General features: G+C 33.4%; 1 protein-coding gene across 3 annotated transcripts in view; it reads right to left on the bottom strand.

Moving 5' to 3' along the window:
• Window positions 1–3,187: 3,187 nt before the first annotated feature.
• Window positions 3,188–18,878, bottom strand: part of LOC105536265 (complement factor H-like) — a 36,859-nt gene continuing 21,168 nt past the window's right edge. The window contains exons 3-9 of one of the 3 annotated variants that reach the window (XM_011975600.1): window positions 18,199–18,304; window positions 16,151–16,227; window positions 14,517–14,708; window positions 12,407–12,577; window positions 6,968–7,141; window positions 4,057–4,251; window positions 3,188–3,610 (exon numbers count right to left, since the gene is read on the bottom strand). In XM_011975600.1, the coding sequence (XP_011830990.1) occupies window positions 3,246–3,610; window positions 4,057–4,251; window positions 6,968–7,141; window positions 12,407–12,577; window positions 14,517–14,708; window positions 16,151–16,227; window positions 18,199–18,304 (1,280 nt within the window). In that variant the 3' untranslated portion in view covers window positions 3,188–3,245. The remainder of the gene's footprint in view (window positions 3,611–4,056; window positions 4,252–6,967; window positions 7,142–12,406; window positions 12,578–14,516; window positions 14,709–16,150; window positions 16,228–18,198; window positions 18,305–18,878) is intronic. The other 2 variants (XM_011975601.1, XM_011975602.1) reach the window with 2 other exon arrangements.

Here is an 18,878-nt window from a genome sequence, read left to right as displayed (position 1 = left end):
AAAGGACCTCTTCAAGGAGAACTACAAACCACTGCTCAGTGAAATAAAAAAGGACACAAACAAATGGAAGAACATATCATGCTCATGGATAGGAAAAATCAATATTGTGAAAATGGCCATACTGCCCAAGGTAATTTATAGATTCAATGCCAACCCCATCAAGCTACCAATGACTTTCTTCATAGAATTGGAAAAAACTGCTTTAAAGTTCATATGGAACCAAAAGAGAGCCCACATTGCCAAGATACTCCTAAGCCAAAAGAACAAAGCTGGAGGCATCAAGCTACCTGACTTCAAACTTTACTACACGGCTACAGTAACCAAAACAGCTGGTTTGGTACAATACCAAAATAGAGATACAGACCAATGGAAGAGAACAGAGCCCTCAGAAATAGTACCACACATCTACAACCATCTGATCTTTGACAAACCTGACAAAAACAAGAAATGGGGAAAGGATTCCCTATTTAATAAATGGTGCTGGGAAAATTGGCTAGCCATAAGTAGAAAGCTGAAACTGGATCCTTTCCTTACTCCTTATACAAAAATAATTCAAGATGGATTAGAGACTTAAATGTTAGACCTAAAACCATAAAAACCCTAGAAGAAAACCTAGGGAATACCATTCAGGATATCGGCACGGGCAAGTACTTCAAGTCTAAAGCACCAAAAGCAATGGCAACAAAAGCTAAAATCTACAAATGGGATCTAATTAAACTAAAGAGCTTCTTCACAGCAAAAGAAACTGCCATCACAGTGAAGAGGCAACCTACAGAATGGGAGAAAATATTTTCAATCTACTCATCTGTCAAAGGGCTAACATTCAGAACCTATAAAGAACTCAATCAAATTTATAAGAAAAAAACAAACAACCCCATCAAAAAATGGGCAAAGGATATGAACAGACACTTCTCAAAAGAAAACATTCTTTTGCTGTGCAGAAGCTCTTTAGTTTAATTAGATCCCATTTGTCAATTTTGGCTTTTGCTGCCGTTGCTTTTGGTGTTTTAGACATGAAGTCTTTGCCCATGCCTATGTCCTGAATGGTACTACCTAGGTTTTCCTCTAGGGTTTTTATGGTATTAGGTCTAACATTTAAGTCTCTAATCCATCTTGAATTAATTTTCGTATAAGGAGTAAGGAAAGGATCCAGTTTCAGCTTTCTACATATGGCTAGCCAATTTTCCCAGCACCCGGGAGCGGGGAGGGATTGCATTGGGAGTTATACCTGATGTAAATGACGAGTTGATGGGTGCTGACGAGTTGATGGGTGCAGCACAGCAACATGGCACAAGTATACATATGTAACAAAGCTGCACGTTATGCACATGTATCCTAGAACTTAAAGTATAATAATAATAATAAGAAGAAGAAAACATACAGCCAACAGACACATGAAAAAAATGCTCATCATCACTCGCCATCAGAGAAATGCAAATCAAAACCACAATGAGATACAATCTCACACCAATTAGAATGGCAATCACTAAAAAATCAGGAAACAACAGGTGCTGGAGAGGTTGTAGAGAAATAGGAACTTTTACGCTGTTGGTGGTACTGTAAACTAGTTCAACCATTGTGGAAAACAGTGTGGCAATTCCTCAGGGATCTAGAACTAGAAATAACATTTGACCCAGCCATCCCATTACTGGGGATATACCCAAAGGATTATAAGTCATGCTACTATAAAGACACATGCACACATATGCTTATTGCGGCACTATTCACAATAGCAAAGACTTGGAATAAACACAAATGTCCATCAGTGACAGACTGGATTAAGAAAATATGGCACATATACACCATGGAATAATATGCAGCCATAAAAAAGGATGAGTTTGTGCCCTTTGTAGGGATATGGATGCAGCTGGAAACCATCATTCTCAGCAAACTATCACAAGAACAGAAAACCAAATACCGCATGTTCTCACTCATAGGTGGGAATTGAACAATGAGATCACTTGGACACAGGAAGGGGAACATCACACACTGGTTCCTATTGTGGGAAGGGGGTCGGGGAGAGGGATAGCATTAGGAGATATACCTAATGTAAATGATGAGTTAATGGGTGCAGCACACCATCATGGCACATGTATATATATGTAACAAACCTGCACGTTGTGCACATGTATCCTAGAACTGAAAGTATAATTAAAAAAAAGAAAGAAATGCAAATTTACACTACAGTGCTATAACATTTCATAGCCACTCAATTTGTAAATATTAAAATGTGACATCACCAATCATTAACAACATGTAAACAAAGAAGGAACTGTTGATATAAATGTATATTAGAATAAACACTGTAGGAAACCTTCTAAGAGTAGAATATGCACGATATCCCAGAATACCCATTTGTACTTACATATACTAGAGAAAGTCAAATAGCTTTACTGTAAAAATGTCATATCACTGCTTGAATATATGAATTTTTGGCTATCACTATATTTACTTTCTATTTTAAAATAAAATTGTATAATTACTTTGAGTCAAATGATTGATTCCAATGTAAATATTAATATTGATATAGGAGTTAAGAAAAAATTGTTTAGGCAGATAATGCGGGTACAGTTGTCAATGGTAAGATTTTTCCTTCTAATGAAAAGCAGCCCCCAAATCCTTTTCTTTCTAATAAGAAGAGCCTATAAAATTGAACTGCAAACATAGACAAGCAAGCTGGAAGCTTGCAAGGTGAATGCCAGCAGTTGTGCCAATAGGAAAAGGCTACCTGGGACTAGGCATGTTCATATGGCAGCTGCATCTTTCCTTCTCTTTGCCAGCCATGTGTACAGTAAGGAGAAGGCAACACGACGCTGGCCACGCAAAGACCCCATTTGCTTTATAACATTAGGGTGTGGCGGCCAACTTCCCGGCATATTATGTAAATATCACTCCTGGTCTAACCAATCTTTGGGCCCTATTTAAATCAGACACTGTTTCCTCAAGGCTGTTTATAAAATCCAGTGCACCCCACCAGGGGCAGGGATTCACTTTCAGGTGCCGTTCTCTCTCACGAGAGAGGAAGCTGTCCTTTCTCTTTCTTTTGCCTATTAAACCTGTGCCCCTAAACGCAATCCGTGTGTGTGTCCATGCCCTTAATCTTCTTGGTGTGAGATAATGAACCTCGGGTATTTACCCAGACAGTGATGCCACTTCATTATGACTTAATTTAACCAACAAGTATTGCGTTCAAATTATTTTACTGTATTCTTGACTAATGCCCATTAATAGGATAATTTATTTTACTATGTACTTATCAAGAAATTTGTATATTTATTTATACACAATTGAAAAACCAAAAATGAAATAGGTCTGCTGGCAAAACAAGTTGACATAAACATTTTGCCACAGTTAATATAGATGAGTATTAGAATGTCATCTCTGTTATTTAGAAAGACATGAACATGCTGGGATCTCAGAGCAGTGTACTTACTGACACGGATGCATCTGGGAGTAAGAGACCAGCCATTCTCTGTACATGTAACTGTAGTCTGCTCTTTTGGAAGACTGTAGCCAGGATGGCAGGCAACTTCTATAGCGTTACCCTGTACAAACTTTCTTCCATTATTTTCATTATATCCATTTGCCAAATAAGGAAAGTAACATTTTCCTGAGGACCATAACAATGATAAATAAATAAAGTAAAGGAGAAGCATAAATTTGCTCAAAATAGTATATGAAAATTATTTTTACAATATTTAAATAAGATTGCATAAACATCCAAAAATAATGTATAACTGAAGACGAACTGAAGTGACTAGCAAAGATTTGTACAAAAAGAAATATCAATATTCAATATTACTTATCTTTAGTTTTTGTAATTAAAAGATGTATAAATTACATAGATATTCTCATCAAGTCCCTATATTTATTTCTCCTGTGACTTTCAAGAAGAAATCCTCATAATAGGAAAGAACTATTTTGGTCATTTTGCTTGAACAACTCTTTTCTTGGCCCTATTTCTGTTACATAAGACAAGTGTAATCACTTAAGTGCCCTCCTCTCTTCGATCTTTGAAAGTTTTATACATGTATAGCAGTTCAGAGGTTTACTTACTGAGGCATGGTATTGCTGGTGACCACCCATCTTGTGTGCAATGAATGTAATCCCAGTAACTTCCTGAAGGAGTCTCAAAAGAGTCATCACAGTGATAGGAGTAATATTTTCCTACAGGTACTGGAAAGTATGGTCTACGCATGCTCTCATAATATAGTCCTCCATGTTTAATGTCTGGATAATCACAAGGTCTCACTTGCAACAAAAATTAAAGAAAGTATAAAGAAGTTTTACTGTAACAAATAATCATATTAGAGATAAATTTTTATCACTGAATTATATTCTCTTCTTAGTATAATTACACATTCCATTAGGGTTTCTAGGTCAAAACAAATGACAGAGCTGATGACTGAGATATGTGACAAGAAGGTCTTTGTTAATGAAGATGAAATTATGTCTGTGGATCATATGATGCGTAAATTTGTATGAAGGCTCTCCAGAAAGAAAAATGTACAGACCTATTTAATGTATTTCCCTTTAATACACATACCTTATCTCTGGCTAATTAAACAAGGTTTTCGATGGAGAAATATGTCAGTGTTACTGCTTAGCTCATGTATTTCTTTTTTTTTTTTTCTATTCTCTTCAGTAAACAAGAGCCCTGCATTTTCTTCTCAGAACAACTCAATGTAAGGAGGTAGTATTTTGAGGGATTTAAGGTTTTTATTTGTTTTAGATTGAATTCATGGGCTGGGCGGAGTGACTCACACCTGTGATCCCAGCAGTTTGGAAGGCTCAAACAGGCAGATCTCTTGAGGTAAGGAGTTTGAGACCAGTCGGGCCAACATGATGAAACCCTGTCTCTACTAAAAATGCAAAAAAAAAATTAGCCCAGTCTGGTGGTGCACCCCTGTAATTCCAGCTACTTAGAAGGCAGAGGCAGGAGAATCGCTTGAACTCAGGAGGCAGAGGTTGTAGTGAATCGAGATTGTGTCATTGCACTCCAGCATGGGTTACAGAGTGAGACTCCATCTCGAAAAATCTAAATAAATAAATAAATAAGACGCTTTCCTATTTATTTAAGACAATGTAAAAATATACAGAAACACAAAAATTTTTCTTTGATGATGCCACACAGAAAAATAACAGTTAATTCATGCCTCAAACAATTCATTGAGCCAAATTCTCCAGTCTTTATTTAACCAGAGAAACAGACTAGAAATATTTCTTCATATCCAAATAGTTAAGATTTTGATGAACATTTTTTGTTTATTCCCAATTTTAATTGGACAGCAAAATAATTTTAATGTCATAAACTATGTTTAAATAAGGTACAATATAATTACATTTTACCGAGTTACTATATATTTATTTTGACAAATACATTTGAGTGCTATCTTGCTTATCATATTAACAGGTTTATATATTTTCCAGAAAATTTGCTCTTTTCATGAGATTATTTACGACCATCTAGCACTTTCAATAACAAAATGGTATTAATGTTTTCCATGAAAGTTGATTCAGTTTTAATAAACCTTATGAAATAGGTTAAAAAGAATTTCAATACACACATACACACACACACACACTCATGTAAATATTCTTTTTCATCTCCCTCTTTCTTAAATTCAGTGATTTATTTTCTTTGGTATTTGATTAGAGAAATTTTCATGTAGTTTCTACAAATATTTATTATGTGGATTATAAACTGAATAATTGTATATCCTAAGTGTCTTTCTCTAACAAAGACTAGTGAATGATACTTCTTTCAGTATAGTTTCTTGGCCTGCAATCCACATATCTTGTAATTGATAGATTTTTTTCCCTATTTATTGGAAGCTCCCAGTGTTGAAATTAAAACATTTACTTAGTCTTATCTCTTTTAAGTAACATTCTACATTTTTCCCCATCACTTTTTAAAGATTTGGAATGGTTTCTATTTACTATTGGACTTTGCTTAACAATAATTCTGCATTGGGAAAGCTTGAGTCTTAGATTTGCAGGAACTGTGTCTTAAAGATTTCAATTGAATTTCACATTACATGGTGGTTGATTTCAAAACAAGTATGAGTATCCATCTTATTACGGGTTTTCCCAGAATGTCATAAAATAAAATTGTCCACTGAGATTTCTTTCCAAAAGGAATAAAAAGGAGGTATAATTAAAAACGTATGTCATTATCACAGGCTCGAGCTATTTAGCTATTCTCTAAATTTGTCACATTTACATCTGTTTTTATCCATTTTACAAATTGATTCCTTGAAGCAAATATTAGTACCCACAGAGGGTCTCATCAGGGCTGAGAATAGAAGGACTTCAAATAGCCTCATTTCACTTGTTACCCTTCTGCAAATGTAGTTTTTGGTTTCACAGCATTTATGGTGCTTCCATCATAAAGTTGGCTCAGACAGATCTTGAAATTGATAAAAATATTCACTAATTTTTATAACTACTGCTAATATATTAATACTGTAATTTATTTGACCCAGGCCCAGGATCTTAGAATCAACATTGTTAAATTTTATCTTATTAGATTCAGCTTAGAACATAAGATTCTCTTTGAATGCTGAATCTGCCCTATTGCAGATTCATTATCATCGTCTGTATCATTCCAATTTTTAATTTGTACTGCCCTTCCCCTAAATCATTAAAGTGTTCAATGACACAGTGAGTAATGAAGCAGGCCTGAGAATAAAGTCTTGCATCTGATAATTAGACATGGTTTATTTAATGAAATTACAAACGGAATTTATTAATAAGGGTAACATACATTCATACACACACATACACATTTAATTTTGAGTAGTGAAAAAATTGAGTTTTGGCAACTTCGAAAACTAAAGAATACTTCCAACAACCTTACTTTATATACACAATAAGACAAATATTTAGTTTTATTGAGTCCCCGTTTTTATGCATTTAAAAGAAATTTCAGAATTAAGAAATGGGTCAAGATATGAATGGAACTTACAAGTACATCTTGGAGCAGGTATCCAGCCAGTGCTTGTGCATTTTGCTGTATTTCCCCAGGTTGCAGGATAAAAACCATTTATACACTGGTACCTGATTTCATCTCCAGTTCTGTGTTTAATCCTTAAAGGTGAGTAGACACCATTTGGAATGTAAGGCACATTACATGTTTTTTCTGAAAAGAAAATGGATGTGTGGATAATGTAGAAATATCCATTAAAATTCATCATTTATACAAACATTTAAAAGTAGGTGTTATTTATTTGTCCTTAGCATAATACAAAATGGCATTAAAATGAACATATCATAGTATCCTTTCTGGTATGTCACTTATTTTTTCCTTCACTATATTGTCATCTGACATATTTGTACCTCCTGGGCTCTTAATCCCTTCTTCTCCAAAGTCATTCCATACTTCATGACTTTCCATAACTGGCAATGATCTCATCACATATAACTTCAATTCTTACTTTCATTTTCCTTCTATTCTTTGGTTTCTGTGGTTCTCATAAGGATTGTTTACAAATATTCAGGATTTCTTTTTTTTGGACAATTGATAGGACTGCACAACCCTTTCTCTTTGAAGTAACTGTGGCCATGTGATTGCATAAGAGACTATAATAAAAGTGGAAGTAGTATCTTTCACTTTAGAGAGAAGTTTTAAAAGCCATTGTGTGAATTTTTATTTTCTCTTTCCCAATGACACCGTGAGTAAAGAAGGACATGAAAAAAATGGTGTTTCTGTCACCTGATTCTTACAATTAATACAATGAGTAAAGTCCCTTCTGATCTACATTGAAAGTGAACATGAATGGAAATAAACTTTAGCCTTAATATCTTAAACATTGAGATATTGCATTACATTTTTCTTACTATAATAGGATAAAATAGCAGAGGGTTTGGAAAACCTTTTCTGTAAAGGGCCAGATAAAAGGTCTCTGTTGCAACAACTCAACTCTGCCATTACAGTACAAAAGTAGTGATAGACAATACATAAACAAATGAACATGGCAGTGTTTCAATAAAACTTTGTTTACACAAAGGGGGCAAGTTGTATTTTACCTGCAGTCTATAGTTTGCCATCCTTTGGCCCAGTGTGTCCTAATCTATAAAGCATCTTCTCATTCCTTTCCATTAACTCTGCTATATCTCAATATTGGATCCATTTGCAATATTCCTTTTAAAATAAAATACTATGCATTTTAAGTATTGTAGAAAAGCCATATGACCACTTATATTGGAGTAATATTTTATTTTGGACTAAAAAGCTGTGGTGGACATTCAGCATTGCTTGAAATCAATTTATATACCCCCAATTTATTTACTATTTGATTTCCCACAGTAAATGATCCATAGTCTCCTCACTTTTCTCAAGTCACCTGAAACAATTGCCTCTTCATCAACAGATAATAAGTCTCCATTCACACAAAACAATTGAGACCACCAGTAGTGAGCTCCCTATACTTCTTTCCAGCATTCCTCAACATTATCTGTATCTATACTGATTTAAGTATTTTGTTTAGTCTTCAGTGGTAAGGTGTTGCTTTCAAATTCAGGTTAGCTTTAATTCTTTCATTTTCCCCTGTATTTAAACCATAGTTTATTCCTTTCTTCTTTCTTACCTTATCAACCATGCTCTTAAATCGATATGGAAGCTTTTGCAGTTTAAATCCCTTCTCTCAACACTTTGTTCAAATTTAGCTAATGTACTACATTTCCCCACCCCTTCAAAACCAAAATCCTTAAAATACCATTTTGTAATTGCTATCTCCGCTTTCCAGTCTCACATTTATTCTTCAACTCACTACTGCCTAGTTTCTGACACCTCTCTTTTGTTGTCATTGCTCTGATAAAAGCTACCAATGAGCTCCAATGTCCAAATTCAGAAATGCTTTGCATTTCACATATTCTAGTCACCGGTACATACTATGGGCTTCCTAATTATTTATTGAACTGAACAGATAAAACTCTGTAATATTTGACTCTGTTGATTATGGACTTTTTGGTGTTCTCCATTACCTCATATATTTATGTTCTCCTGCTTCTCCTTGTCTTTGTCTAAGTGATGCTTTTCTTTTATATTTTATTATTTTCCTTTACTTTGTATTTTTTGCTTCTCGTCTTCTACTTTACTTAATTTTTAGGCCCTGCCTACTTGTCACATCTCATCTCCTGCCATTTTCCTACTTCTTCTCTATACTACCACCGTTCCTTTCTTATAACTTGTATATTTAGTTAAACATAAAATTTTATAAAGTTTTAATTATTCATTAAATATTTCCTCTTCTCAATACCATACTTCCACTGTGTCCATTCAGCTCCTAAGTTGATACTTCATTCTGACAGAATAAACTTTAATATATCTCTATAGCTAACAGGATAATATATCTAGATTAGCAATAATAATATGAGAAATAATATGTATGTGACTTAGTATACAAGTTTTAAAGTTTTACTATTTTAAAATTTTACTATTTTATGTAAAATGTCTTCAGTGTTTGATGTTGACACTAACTTCAGATAAGTCTTAAATGTATTCCTTTTTTCTTTTTTTCTGTCACTTCATTCTTCTCTATCATATTTTCATATACTCATTAAAGTTCAGTTTATGTATCTTCAATTATTTTTCCTTATGATATAGCTCAATTTAATACCAATTTTTGAAGTCAAAAGCTATGAGATACAAAAAAACAAGAGTTTAACTAAGAAATCAATAAAATAATATGGAACAATTTTTTTAAGAATAGAAGGACTTCTGGTGATTATGCTCGAGCAGTAGACATAAATCCTGTGATAAACCTTAATTTCGTATACTCACAATCATTTTTAAAATAAATCATGTTATTAAAACATTGTTCAAACCTGTACCTTTATCCAAAATAATATTTGAGATTATCCATATTTTCCTACTATTGGAAATAAGCATTAGTCATTTGAAGTTAGAATACTAATTCAAGGTTAGCACTCTGTGTTTTGAACCAATAGAAAATCCAATCTGTACAGGGAAGAAATAGATTTGGATCAAAGATAGCTTTAATTTAACAGTTCTTGGTACCTTTGATTGTTTCTGTAAATAACTTTCTGTTACAGATTGTTCCTATTGGACACAGAGACCAAAGTTTTGACAATTCAATCAGTCCTCTTACATGTATGTGCCATAGACCAGATTGAAGAAAATTTAAGTATTTAAAATTTAAGTAAATTATTTTACTTTAATGTTATCTTATTATTTAGTTCCAAACTTCTTATAGATTTAGAAGCAACAAAGAGAGTTTGAAGTTACCTGATTTCAGAGAAAATGATGTGTATAGATTTTGAATTCATCTTATATCAGAAAGTAGATCTTTGCTTTGTACCAAGAAAACAGTCATATTTATGCTATATTGGCATACAAAGAGTGGAATTCTTTTATTAAGAAAGACTTCTCTATATCTAATCAGTGTAAAATATATTTCAATAAAATAAAACATGGTGAGAGAGTGTATGCTTAACTAACGTGGGATGAATTTTCCTTTATTTATATTGATTATTAGTGAACTGTCTTCTGAAAAGGAGTACTCAATCTCAGTGCCTTCTCTTGGTATCTCTTTTACTAAAGAAAGCAGGACCCTCAAGCACAGCCTTGAATATTCAGGTTTTACTTGTATTTGTGACTGAGAAATGGAAAAAAATATATAAAAGAAAAATGCTTTATAAATATAGAGTCTTTGGTGTGTGTGTGTGTGTGTGTATGTGTGTGTGTGTGAATCAATCAGTGTTCAAGAGAAGCAAGAATAGAAATGCAGTAACACATTTGGGAAAAACAGATGAATTTCTCATTGTGAAAACAAATATGTGCTAAGGAAGACTTTTAAGTAGGTAGCAAAGTGAACAAGTAAAAGAGGTGAAATAATCAGATGACTACAAGGAGGTAGTCATGCTACAGAGTTACATGTTCAAATAAAACTAAATTCCCAGAGTCTTATTTTGAATTCATTGAAAGCTGAAATGGTGGTTTATTGTAATGTTTATCTTCAATACACAGCAAGGCTCTGATGTTAAATAAGTGGTTTATAAGTTACATTTTGATTACTGGATGGATAAATTAGATAAATTCACTGTAGATTTGAGAGGGGTTCTGGAAGTAATATACTTCAGGTAGAAGTTAATGTCAAAGGACTTGTGCATGCACTTCCTTTGCTTAGGAACTATGAATGCCATGAAGACAAATAGTTGGACCCCACACACCATTAGCCAAACATGGATTTGATGTGGGTTATTACTGTCCCGTGTTCTTTTTTTTTTTTAAATATGTTCTTAACAGTGCCTAAAAGTAGAGATCACGCAATTGTGAAGAAAAATATGTTTTCCAAGGAGACACTTGTGAGCTCAAACCAAAATTTTTTAGTGTATAAAATTAACCCAAAATTAACTATTCTTTTTATAAAAGAGGATTACTAAAGCACAGTTTAAACATGTATTTATGAATCACGGGATTTAAAGTTCAGAGGGCTCTTAAGAGTTCAACTCTTCTTTCTCTCACAGTATGGCAGTATCACCCGTTTAGATTTCTGGACCATATGTGGTAACACTGTTCCTCGTTTCACTCATTGTAGGAGTACTCATCAAAAGCAAACCCACTCATTTTATAAATGTTTGAAAATACCTCAAAACAGTTATCACCACACTATAGCTATAGCTTCTTACTGTACTTCTTATGGCATAATTTCTTAAAGTCCGCCACTGTCTGTATTCTCTCTTCTTGGCCATGATAGTTTGAAACTTTCCCTTTTAAAATGAAGTGGGTTAAGTAGAACACTCTATTCCAGATATACTTTTTGGTGGGTAAAGAGCACAGTTGAAATGAACTCTTTGGCTCTGTATAACATCCCTCCATAACGAAACTTAAGAGAGTTTGGGGTTTGTTTTTTTTTTTTTGGTTTTTCCATTTTCCAGCACCATTATCACTGTTGAGTCATACTGAGCCTGTTGTTAACCAAAATATTCATTTCCTTCCACTTAATTCCATTGTCAGTTGAGAGTTTCCTCACCTGTTAGTAATACAAGTTACTTTTAAAGTATTTTAAAATATTAATATAATTTAAATAAATTCTGGGCATTAGTAGAGCAATCTACTTGTTTGAGAGTTGTATGTTACTGAGCATTAGGAAGTCTATTATTGTCCTGGCTCTACTCCAGACATGGTTTTTGATGATAAATCAATGACTTAATAAGCTACTGAACTTTTCTGGCCCTGTTTATGTCTGTTTTCAGAGTGTGTGTATCGTATGAAGTGTTCTCAAAATGAACCTTGAACACAGAAAATTCTATGTATTTTTAATAATAGTTTATTTACATAAATTAGCACTTTATTTTTGATTAAAATAAGTGGCTTTATTAAAAGAATTAATTAAAATATGTGATAAATTTGTATAGATCCAGAAAATAAATGTAACATTACCTTCACAAGAAGGCAACGGATGCCATCCAGATTCAGTGCATACAGAATCTCCTCTTTCACTGTATTCATAGCCCATGTTACATTTATATTGAAATCGTTCATTCTCCTTATAAATAATCTTCTGAGATATAGGAGATCCATGTATAACATCTGGGGATTTGCATGAAATTTCTAAATAGAAGGGATTAAATTCCAAAATGTTTATTGCAAATTAAAGGACTGTGACCAGGACATAATTATATGAAAACAGAAATGTTTCCATCAGGTAAATCAGTCAACCAAACAGAAGTTCTGTTTTGACTTGACCACTTAATAAATGATTTATCTGAAGAAAGTTAAAATTCTGATTAAAATTATTCTTCTAATTTTATTTAGTTTCAGGACAAATTAGCCTTCTTGAAATAAATAGTGACCAGTAACATTCATCAAGTGTATATATAAAATTGACCATAAATACAGTTTTATTGTGATGTTTTCACTGAATGACCTGCAAAAAATAACACATCTTCAAATTATTGGTAAGACAGCAATTATCAACAGGACTCTTTGTCAAAGACATTGATTTAACTCAGTGTCATTATACCTCTGAAAAGTAACTGACCTGTTTTTGTGTCATCACTATTTAGCCAAGATTTCCTCAGGAAAAAAAAAAAAAAGGCCATCATCTTTTATACCCACTTGTCTCAAACATTTTTACCTTGGATTATGCCAATCATTAGTTTCCCAAACTCTGTTCTCCCACTTTCTAATCCATTTTCCTTGTGTGTAGCTTAATGACCTCTCAAGTAGACACATCGTAACTCCACTCGAAATCCTTCATTGATTCCCAATTCAGTCTGAATAAAAGGCGTGTTCTTCAGCATGATGCATGCAGCACTCTGTATTGGCCCACCTTCTATTTATCACTGACTCACTCCCTACTTGCATTCTACACTAAGGTGCCTAGGAACAATGGACAAGAATCAGTGGTGCTTCATGCTCCTTAAAACCTTACTGCCCTTCCACTTCCCTTTCCCTGAACTCTGGTATGCTTTTGCTCTCATTTTCATCTGCCAAATCTCATTTTTTTCTTTAAGACTTAATCGTAGGCATCAGCCATTCCAGGAAGGTTTCACTAACCACAAGAATCTAGTTGTAAGGATGTAAATTCCATACATGTACTTCTAAAGTACATGATATTTGCTATGCTAAATAAAAATATTAGTTTTTAACATAAAGAACTATTGTTGTTAGAAAGAGTTCTTAAGAAGGAAATTCTTTTCTCTGTATCTAACTATAAGATAGAAAAGACTTTAAAAGTAAAAATAATTTAGAGATTTTAGATAATATTGAAATATAAATATAACAGAAACTTCTGCCAAACATTTATTGGTAAAATGAACTTGCACTATGGTACTACTAAACAAATCAACCACGATTTTTACCACAGCAGCCAAAATCATTGATTGGTCATGATGCACAAGTTGGCAGTAGTATGACTAAAAATATTCTGGCTTACGGTTTACTATAAAACTTCTTTTAAGAGGCAATGATTTATTTAGTGGATTCTGTTCATTTCAGCAACATTTATAGCAAACTTGCAGTACAAATATAAAACAGGTCTGCTTTCCAGAAGTGTTATTCAAAAATGAATGTCATTTTAATGTATCTCTGGAAATACATAATGAATCTATGGCTTTCAAAATTAAAAACAAATGTCTATTCCAGAGGTCTTACAACTTGCAGCAAAAATGCTTAGCATTCTCTTTCAGCCTAAGAGGCAACTACAATGGAGCTATGGTTAAAGCATGGACTCTGGTGTCAGATAACCTACATTTAAATCCTAACTTGACTCTTTATGCCATGATAATCCAGGGCATGTATTTAACTTCTCTGCACCAGTCTCCTCAATTATAAAATAAAAGTGATGAGTAAGTAAATCATGGAATTTTTTTGAAAGGTAAAATGAAATGATGCATGCGAAGAACTTAGCTCAATTACAGGCAGATAGTAGGTGCTCAATAAACATTAGCTATTGTTAATATTGCTGATACTCCTTAGAATGAACGATGTTTCAATGTATATTCACATTTGAAAAGCTAAAAATACTAAAAGAGTAAGTGTATCTTACCCACACACTTTGGTTTCTCTTTACTCCAAACACCATCTTCTGAACAATGCATTTCGTTATCTCCTTCAATCTTGTAGCCTGAGTTACATGCAAACCGTACTACTTGTCCAAAATAGTATTCCCGATCTGGTTCCATTGCACCACTGATAATTTTTCCATTCTCTGGTGGTTTCACTGGTAAACACTTCACAACTGAAGAAAATACATACAATGTTTTCTAACAGAATTTCAAAAGTTTATTGTGAAAAATATGTGTATGCATAAAATCATCCTCAGGATAAGATTGGAGGAATGTACTTAAATTATTTTTAGAAGCATTTGATATACCTGTTTGCTAGAGATGCATGTTTCTAAGAAACAAGCAAATGGAATGTTTATTCCTGATTCTTTTCTATGGGAGTGGACAATGAAAATTACTACTTTCAATGCTAGCTTGTATTTTTGTAGTAACAAACAGTATTTTTAAATAATTAAGAAATATAAAGCTTGAGATAATTAAATACAACATTTTCATTTATGCCCCAGCATAATATAACACCGCATGCCTAAAAGATGTAAAAGCAAACGTTATGACATTAACTTCAATAGAGAAATCATCCTTAATTTTCTGTCCTCTTCGACTTCAGTGTTCAAAATAATTTGAGTACTTCTTTTGATTCTAATTAATATTTTCCAATTTCTCTAAGATTGTGGTCAAACTTTATCGTACTATCGAATGACTCAGGATGCCTGTTAAAATAAAAGTTTTAGGGATATCTTCCTGTATGCTCACGCCAAAGATACTGATTCAGTAGGGCATTTTTTAGTAACCAAAGATTTTAATTTTTAACAAGCATCGCAGGTGATTTCAATGTAGATGTTCTCTAGAACATTAATGCTCTTCCTCTCATCTTCATAGATGAAAAATATCTTCCATTCTTTTCTGTAGTTGACAGAATTTTTGAATGATTATCACACTTCTTTTGTATCACTCTCCACTTACTACTTACTGTGGAATTAGGAAATACTACTCTGATTGATTTCTTTTATTTCCATAATGACTAGGGATTTGAATTATTAGCTCACAGCATGAAAACAGAATCTACGTTTTCTCATTTTCACTGTTTGCTTTATAGAACAGTAAGAAATAACAGAGCTCGCCCTTAGTTTATTCCTCTTTTCGGTAAAGGTAAGTTCACAGGCAACCTCCCTTGGTGGGAGGTCTCAGTCATGTTCTTCACTTCAGCTGTTACTATAGATCCCTGCATTTGGGTGGTTATTGGGTGAGTGCCTCTTCATTAATAAAGGTAAAATTCTGGTCTTCATTAGCATAGCTAATGACGCATAGCTAATGATGCTTATATGCATTTCTAGCCATTAAAATCCAAAAGGAAATAAAAATGAGTTTTAGATTCTCTAATGTCTAATACTTCAATTATTAGATTAGATCAGGTTGCATTCATATTTGGCTTTTGAAACACCAAGAATGTAGTCATAAAAAGACTAGATTCCCATTCTACATTATATGAGAAACAAAAATAAATAAATAAAAATATTTAATTAGAGACTTTAAGATATTTCAATGTAAGACATTTTTTTAAATCTTAGATTATTTAAAGTATTTCAATATACTTGTAAATACATTTTATGTCTACCTTCACATATAGGAATATCATTGGTCCATCCATCTGTGTCACATTCACGATAATTAATCTCACCTAGCAATTGATACCTGAAAACCCAAAAATAACAGTGTTGAGATAATGTGTGTTTATATGCAGTTTTAAATTCAATGCCATTCTGAGTGTTAAGAAACTCCATAATAAGGAAAATGAACAGCATATACATTTTCTTGTTTCTTGTCTTCCCTTCCTCCTTCTCTTCTTCCTTCACTTTCTTAGATTTCTTAAGTTTCTCTCTTTCTTAATCTCTATCTCCCTTTATCTTTCTCTCCTTGGTGCATGGACTGAAAATAATCATAACCTTTGGTTCATGACAAACTCATTACTGTTTCATACAAAGTGTTCTTATTTTTCATTGAATTATCTAATTAGTTAAATTCAATAATATAGTAAGCTCCATGAACTATCACAAAAACAAAAGCTAAAAATATCATAGTAACCAACAGCTATGTTTCCCTCTCCTCCAGTCTTAGACCATATTTCTGTCCTCCATGATTCTGATATTTTCTAAACACCTTAGGCTTTCTACATAATTTAAGATAGTGCCAGCACAAAGTTGTTAGTGTGTGATTTACTTTCAGCACTTGCCTCCACCTCCGCATCTCTATCCTAGAGATTTTTTCCAGAGAATACCCAGTGAATCAAATCTGCTTATCTAATCCATCCAATGTTGAACTTCAGTAATTTTAATAACCCATGAAGCCTGCCTTTTGAATCTAAAAATGCTCTATATGAATATGAGCTCCCTGGGGCATGTGCAAAATGTGCAATCATTGCTAGAGGCTTCAGGTTTATACATTTTTATCTCCTTAGCCAAATCAAGTGCTGAACTTAAAGACAGGATACAAGTCTGTGATAAAAACAATATTTCAGAGGTGAGAAAGGTAGCAAATTAAAAAATTCAGCTCCAGGAAATTATAACCTATTTGGTTATGTGTGATAAGATAAGCAGTAATGATTGCAGGGCTAAAAATGTATTTGAAAAACCTCCCTGAGGTAGTGACTAAGGAGAGAATAAATTCATAAGAAATAATATTTATTTGGCATCTACAATATCTCAAGGTCTCTTCTAAGGGATGCAGATGTGTGTCTTATTTATTTTCCCTACCAATCCATGAAGCACATGAAATGTATCTGTTTTGTAGGAAAGGAAATGGTAGCGAAGAGATATTTTTTTAAATACCCATAAATGTTAAGTGGAAGAGTTTCAAAAGGCAGGCTTACTCCAGTGATTGAGTTTTAAGCTATTGTATTTTATTGCTTCGAATTAAGGAAAAAAAATGAGGAAAGAATGATGTTATTCCATTTGTAATATTTGGTTACATTTATATTTATGAAGTATAAGATTATAGTGATCTAATCCTAGTTTTCCCATATATAGATTTTTCTTCAAAATAATTTTTGATCTAGCAGAGAATAAGGGGGATAAAAGGACACTGAGACACTGAGGATACACAGTGATGATTTTGGCAATGAAAACCCAGCAGTTGGTTAGAAGGAACAGAGTCAATGATTCTGAAAGAGTAGTATTTTTAGTCCATGTGGTAAGAATAATTTGCAGACCTGGGACATTAAGTAACATTAGTTGTAAGTAAAACTTATAAGCAGGTAAAAGTCTTGCTTTCCTTAAATTTTATAAAATCTGTCAAAACAGTTATCATACAATATAAATTGGTTTCAATTCCTATTGTTCCTGTCACATTGAACTCCCATGATACTCTGCACAAAATAGAATGTCATGAAGACTTGTTGGGTGAATACTTATATATGTGCATACTGTTTTCCCACTCTCCTATAATTATACTCTACCAGAGAAGTTATACTTCATTTAAATTTTTCAGTGTTAAGGAGAAAATATGTTATCCAGATTTAATTATTTTCATCATAGTTAAATTTTCAGGTACTTGCATGTTACATTTTAAAATGTCCATAGAAAAATATAATAACCTTAAAATATATAAACTAGTACAGTTCCTATTTACTACCTTAATTATAAACCTCTTTTTGTATGGACTACATACCCCTCATTACATGTATACACAGCTTTTACACCATATTCAAACACATTTCCTCCTATGAGGCTAAAATAACCAAAGGGAGTATCTCCAGGATGTCCACAGGGCCTTTCTAAAATGAAAACAAAAAAAGTTATAAATTAGTATGTAATAACAAGGAATATATTTTATGTAGGAGTGGGGGTACAAGTATATTTGATATTATATAAGAAGACAGATTGAATACAAGGAAAATTAAATATAGTAGAGCTATTATTTCATAATTGAACTTAAACTATATGCTTGCTTTTTTAATTTTGGAGGAAGACCACCCCTTTTTGAAAATGATGATGTATTGGCTGGGCACAGTGGCTCACACCTGTAATCCCAGCACCTTGGGAGGTCAAGGTGAGTGGATCACGAAGCCAGGAGTTCGAGATCAGCCTGTCCAGCATAGTGAAACCCCATCTCTACTAAAAATACAAAAATTAGCCAGGTGTGGTGGCACGTGCCAATAGTCCTAGCTACTCGGAATGTTGAGGCAGGAGAATTGCTTGAACCAGGGAGGCAGAGGTTGCAGTGAGCCGAGATAGCGCCACTGCACTCTAGCCTGGCAATAGAGGGAGACTCCATCTCAAAATTGCACCACTGCACTCCAGCCTAAGTGACAGAGCCAGACTCCATCTCAAAAAAAAAAAAAAAAAAAA

Source organism: Mandrillus leucophaeus, unplaced genomic scaffold (assembly GCF_000951045.1).
Source record: "Mandrillus leucophaeus isolate KB7577 unplaced genomic scaffold, Mleu.le_1.0 Scaffold1571, whole genome shotgun sequence".
Classification (NCBI taxonomy): Eukaryota; Metazoa; Chordata; class Mammalia; order Primates; family Cercopithecidae; genus Mandrillus; species Mandrillus leucophaeus.
The sequence above is the reverse complement of the archived record's forward strand: the minus strand, read 5'-3'. Positions and strand labels throughout refer to the sequence as shown.